This window comes from Crocuta crocuta, unplaced genomic scaffold, assembly GCF_008692635.1.
Source record: "Crocuta crocuta isolate KB4526 unplaced genomic scaffold, BGI_CrCroc_1.0 scaffold797, whole genome shotgun sequence".
NCBI classification, from domain to species: Eukaryota; Metazoa; Chordata; class Mammalia; order Carnivora; family Hyaenidae; genus Crocuta; species Crocuta crocuta.
The window spans coordinates 73,687-80,101 of record NW_027529224.1 but is presented as its reverse complement, the minus strand read 5'-3'; the positions used below and the strand labels follow the sequence as shown (position 1 = coordinate 80,101).

The following is a 6,415-nucleotide window of genomic DNA, read 5'->3' as shown; positions in this document are numbered from 1 at the left end:
GGATGGAGCTAGAGCGTATCATGTGAAGCAAAATAAGACAGTCAGTGGAAGACAGATACCATATGATTTCACTCATATGTGGATTTAAGGAACAAAACGGAAAAAAGAGAGAGAGAGGCAAGCCAAGAAGCAGGCTCTTAACTATAGAGAACAAACTGAAGATCATCAGATGGGAGGTGGATGGGGGAATGGGTTACATATATGATGGGGAGTAAGGAGCACACTTGTGATGTATGCTGGGTATTATGTGAAGGTTTTTAATTACTGTATTGTACACCTGAAAATAATATTACACTGTATGTTAGCTAGCTGGAAATTTAAAAACTTTAAAAAATGCTTCTTTAGGTCCAGAATTGTAGATGTTCTTGGTGCCCCATCAATAGAATCTAGGCATTCACAGTACCATTGCACAACAGCAAATCTTACTACAAACACCCTGCCATTCTGCCTGAATGTCTTCTCTGGATGGGATGTAGGGTTATCCTCCTGCAGGGGAGACCAGTGGTGCTAAGGAATTGATACCCCTGAGAGCAGCCTACAACCCGTTCATATGACAGTTGGTGAAAAAATGACCCAGCTTTCCTGCCCCTTGAATTGGGTTCTGTGAACAACTTGCAAGAATGTACTGCCATCATGAAGTCATGACAGGACTGAGCCCCACTCATCCATAGTTGTGACCTTGTGTTGGCCCTTTCCATTCCATTTTTTTCTACATATTTTCCGTGGTCGCCTTCCAAATACAACACTTGCCTAGATTCCCAGTCCCAGGTATGCCAACCTAAGACAAACGGTTATGGTTAACATGTGAAGGACTATCTTCTCTTATACTGATCTTAATAACCTACTAGATATTAAAATAATTGGTAGAGAAAAGTATAAAGATGAGAAAAACTAAAAATGAAGAAAAAGATTAATCTTGAAAAGAGGGAGGCCTTTTTCACAACCAAAGTAGAGAGAAGCACACAGAGATGTATTATCTTACATGAATCTGAGCACTTTCTTAAGATATACAAGTAATTACAAGGTTGAGAAGGAAAGAGAAAATTGGTGAATCCTGGCATTTTACACCTTGCAAAACTCATCCTTGATAAGATGCTGTCAATTTCCCCCAAAGTACATTGAAAGGTCACAGATGTCTAGTCCTACTGCAGGTGACCCTGGAATTCCTCCCTATCTTCTTTGTTTTAGATCTCACCTATGAGTTGATCCATCAGATGAACTTGATGTTGAATGAGACAAACTCTTCTTAGCGGGAGCTTCATCCACTGTAAGGAGGAATGAGCAGAAGATAAGCAACACAACCCTATGCCTATGTGAGACCTCAGCGCAGAGTAAGGTAGTTGAGAAGCCATTTACAGCACATTGGCAAGATCCATCTCAAGCATGAGTTCTAAGCTCTTTCCTTTGATTCCTTTCTCAGAAGATATAGATGAAAATTGTGACATAGCCATGGGAACCCTCTAACATGGCCTTAACTTAAATAATAGGCAGTGTCATCCTATCCTCCTCTCAATGCTTCTCATGCTTTTCCAGGGAAAAATAACCACCCGTTAGATATTCCTCAATAATGCAGATTCCAGGTTCCTACTTCCAGGGATGAGAAGTCATCACATTTCTGTGATACAACATACAAACCAACAATGGCTGGATCATGGTGCAAAAATAGAACTCTGACCCACAAACTGTAGCAGCTTGTCCAGGAACCAACCCCCTTATCTGTAATAAACAGCTTAGGAAGTCAGCCTGTCATAAGTCCAACTTGGAAGAAATCAGACTGCTAACTTTAGTAACAATCTAGGAAGCTAAACAGTAATTTATGTAGCAATAGTACCCATATTAACAATTTAAGTTAATAACTATCACCTAAGTTTTGTTCCCCACTTCCAAGTTAGGACAAACTAGAGAAATCCCAATAAGTATCCCTGACCAGTCATTGGGGTTTTAGTTAACCTATCTCCTGCTTTCCTATGCCAACAGCCCCCAGTTGGAGCAAACCTGAAGCTTCTCTATTTTTGCACTCTAAAGCTTAACCCTCCTCTGCCTTTGAGTCTCCACCAAAATACAAGTGACAGTGGCTGACTGCCTTGCTATAAAAAGGTCTGAATAAATAGCCTTTTCTTTTCTTTTCTTTTCTTTTCTCCTTTGGCTCATTTTCTCATTATGTCCACAGTGCTCAGTAAGTATTTGTTGAATGATCAAACAAATGAAATAGGACATCAAATGAGTACAAGTTTTGCTTGTCAGGCTCCTGTCATGCATGACAAAACTCCCAGATTGTAGCTTAGGTATTAACTCTAACCCTCAATGATGATCATGTTCTCTCCCAGCCCCCATGGGTGAGGTAAGGGTGAAGGCCTCTGACAGAAGTGTGGGTTAACATGTCATAGGATGTCCCATAGGTGCCTTCTTCCTTTGTTTAGGTGCAACCTGGGATATTTTTCAGAGTTAGGGCTATGGGGAATGAACTTTGTCCTGAAGTCAATTCATTAATTTTGGCTTCTTCCTTGGTGTGGAGCTTTTGCCTATTCCCTGAGCTCATTATGAGCTGGGTTAGGCGTCCTGAGACATCTGCTCTGCAACTACAGATATAAATCTGGGACATGAGTTCATTGTCAGTTTTATGAGAAACAGAAGAACACCTTGGGTGGTTAGTTCCATAAATTTTTATTTTGGGGCCTTGGAGTGGGGAGGAGAGTGTGTGTAGAGCCTTTCACAGGCCACCATTGCCCTGAGGGCTCACACATTGCCCTGAGGATTAGATCTTTTCATGCTCCTTGGGTATGGCCCATCTCTGCTGAGATTCACAAAGTGGAGCAGAAGGTAAACTGTGGTGAGCTGAATGGTGTGGGAGGTACTGAAAGGGGTGAGAGAAGACCTGACAGATGAGAGACTAAAAGTGACCAAGAAGTGGTAATTCTTCTGACTTCAGGCTTCAGCCTAGAGACTCACATTGGGCACAGAGATACCTCCTTGATGTCAAGTGACAAAAGTTTTTGGCATCAGAGTGTAGGTAGATGGTAATCCTAGTTTACTTGGGCAAAATTGTGTCTTTCTTTATCCATTCTCTAGTCTCTGAACTGATCTCCACGGTCATCAGGCAGGTGTTGACCTTTTCCACACATGTGCCCATGCCGCTCTGGTGACTGTGGCTGTGTTTCATTCCTGCCTGTGCTGATCTTGGAATCTACATCCTTGAGCTGTGTTCTGGCTCCATTTACTGGCATGTCTCTGTAACTTGCTATGTCTTAGGATTTTCCTACCTACTGCCATGATCTGACTCCAGACAGGTTTCTCACCACTGTCAAAATGAAACTAGAATTATGCACCCAGATGGCTATATTCCAGTGCATGTGAACATATTTCCCCATTATAATCACCTGGAGGGCTTTTAAAAAATCATATAGGAGGGACATTTTCCAAATTCAGTGACCCAGAGACCCAGGGGTGGTACCAAGGCATCTTAAAAAAAAAAGATACCTTGGGGTTCCACCATTTCTGGAGTGACCACTGGCTGGCCCTTCCTTTATAAATTCAGTGAATGTGTCTTAGAACACATTCAGTCGTTCTAATTAGTTTAGTACCCTACCTAGGTTTGGCAGTATGTGAAGTGACTGATGTACAACTGGGAGATAGGCATGTTCCAGCCTCTTCTCTACATTCCAAGGAGCAGAGTGGTGAATATGCCCAGAGAGGCATCATGAGATTCTCATGATGCATTTGACACCAACATTTAGCTTTGTTGTAGTACCTGTATTGGGAAAACACAATAAATAAATCACATAAGCAAACAAACAAACCAAATTAAAATCTTCTCCCAACATAGAAAACAAGTTTATTTTGAACAAGAATTAATCCAGAATGTGATACCCACTACAGAGATAACCTGCTGAGAGATTGCAGAACAGAAGAAATCTCATCCCTTTATACACAGGCAATAACAACCTGTTACGAATATGCTTTTGAAATAAACAAGAACTAGTATTCAAGTAAGAGGATTTGACAGTACTATTTGTAACATGCAGCTCATCTTAGATTCATCTGGTAATGAGGGTTGCAGTTTGTGTTAGTTAATTGGCCTTATCCAAAGAAAAAACAAACTTCTCACACTTTATGACAAGAGGTAATTTTGTCACTTAGAGCTTGGTGCCTGCTGAAGTTAGGGTCCTACTCTCCCACAAAGTCTGAAAGATAGAGGCACTATCTTCCTTGATGGTTACATTTCAAAGAGATGGATCCTAGGTCCTTGAGAAAGACATTCCCAGGTCAGAAAGCTGGCAAGAAGCTTACTTAGTTTTAAAAGGTTGAAACACAAGGCAGAAACAAGGAGATTACAATTAGAAGTTTCCTAAAGTAAACGCTCTACGAAAAGAGGGGTTACTTCTTTTAATTTTAAACACATTTTAAATTATTTATTTATTTTAATGGGGGGAGGGTCAGAGAGAATCCTAAGCAGGCTCTGCACGGTCAGTGGAGAACCCCCAATGTGGGGCTCAATCCCACAAACAATGAGATCATAACTTGAGCCAAAATCATGAGTCAGAAGCTTAACTATTTGAGCCACCCAGGTGCTCCTCACTTCTCTAATTTTTAAATTTACATTTATCCTTACACCTGTCAAGCCATTTCTCTCCTCCCTTATCTTTCTTGTCTTCCAATACCTCACTTCCATTCTTAAACCTATGTCCTAAGTCTACAGCTATTCCTCTGTCATTTAAGCACCTTCTCTTCATCGCTTACATTCTCTGGCTCCCTTCCTGTGGGGTCCTGCTCCTCCTGTTTTGAGAGAAGTAAGGATCAAATCTTGCTAGATAAGTATCTGAGGGACGGAAGCTGAAGAAAAAAAAATGGAAGGAAGGAGGGAAGAGTGGGGTCATGTCAGAGGGTTGAGCTCTGCCTTTTAGAAGAAACAGGAGAAATGTGGTTATTTGGAGATACCACTAGTAGTTTCATTTGTTTGCTTCTTTGTTCTCAGGGTCTCAGCCATGGAGCTATGGAACCACACCTCCCGATCAGAGTTCATCCTTTTGGGACTGTTCAGCTACTCAACATATGATTTCCTCTTTTTTCCCTTTGTCCTTCTAGCCTCCACTTCTGCCCTGGTTGGCAACATCCTCTTTCTCCTACTCATCCAGGTCAATAGGCACCTGCACACCCCAATGTACTTTTTCCTCAGCCAACTCTCCATCATGGACCTGATCATTATGAGCACAGTGGTGCCCAAGATGGCAGCTAATCTTCTCTTGGGCCGTAAGTTCATCTCTTGGGGTGGCTGTGCCATTCAGGTCTTCCTAGTGGTCATGGTAGGAGGAGCAGAGTGCTTCCTCTTGGCAGTCATGGCCTATGACAGGTATGTGGCAGTTTGCCACCCCCTGCGGTACCCTGTGCTTATGAACTGGAAGGCTTGCTCTCTCCTGGCCTTGGCATCCTGGATGGGTGGTGTGGCTGACAGTGTGATTGATGTGGGCATGGTCTTCAGTTTCCCCTACTGTCGCTCTCTGGAGGTGGATCACTTCTTCTGTGAGGTCCCTGCCCTGCTGCGCCTAGCCTGTGCTGACACCTCACTCTTTGAGGATCTCATCTATGCTTGCTGTGTGGTCATGCTGCTGCTGCCCCTTGGGGTCATTGTGGCTTCCTATGCCCGGGTCCTTGCAGCTGTCATTAGGATGCCCTCCACTGAAGGGAAACAGAAGGCTCTGACCACTTGCTCCTCCCACCTGGCTGTGGTGGGCCTGTACTATGGAGGAGCCATGTTTAGCTACATGCAGCGGGCCTCCACTAGAACACCAGTGAGAAACCGAGCCACCTCCATCTTCTACACCATCCTCACTCCAGTGCTCAACCCACTCATTTATAGCTTAAGGAACAGGGAGGTAACAAGGGCCCTGAGGATGGTGCTGGAGAGATGGAGAGTGTAGGCATGCCTGCTCTTCTGGGACTTCCTTTTTTGGTCTGCCCCTTCCTCTGTAAGCGTAGGCTCTCTTGTAGCTCATCTTCTTCTTCTGTACTAACTGGGCTTCTCTGGCTGGTTATGGCAAGACTGTGAGCTGAGTAATCAGAAAATATTTGATTGGAAGATATCAGCATAACAGATTGTACATGACCAACAGCATAATACATATTTCCCCGCCTTGGGCACCACAATATTCATGGAATTAAGGCCAACAGATGCATTAGGTTACTCTCCCTTGGGTTGGTAGGGGCAGTCTTTATTCTGAGTTGCATGTTAAAAGTGAGCAAGGAGTGGGAATCAATTCAGAACTCATGTGTACACTGAAATATGGTGCACCATGGTAGAGTCTAGCATAGAGTATCTACGCAACCTTGGACAAGGTTATTTCTCTCTGGACTTAACTTTATTTGTCTGTACCATCATAACTACCAGTAAAGTACGTCCTATATTTCTGGCGCTAATTTT

General features: G+C 43.1%; 1 protein-coding gene across 1 annotated transcript; it reads left to right on the top strand.

Annotated features, from left to right (window-relative positions):
- The first annotated feature begins 4,982 nt into the window (after positions 1-4,982).
- Positions 4,983-5,915, top strand: LOC144226859 (olfactory receptor 2V1-like). The gene has a single exon (XM_077758371.1). It carries the CDS (start codon positions 4,983-4,985, stop codon positions 5,913-5,915), a length of 933 nt encoding a protein of 310 aa, XP_077614497.1.
- The last annotated feature ends 500 nt before the right edge of the window (positions 5,916-6,415 follow it).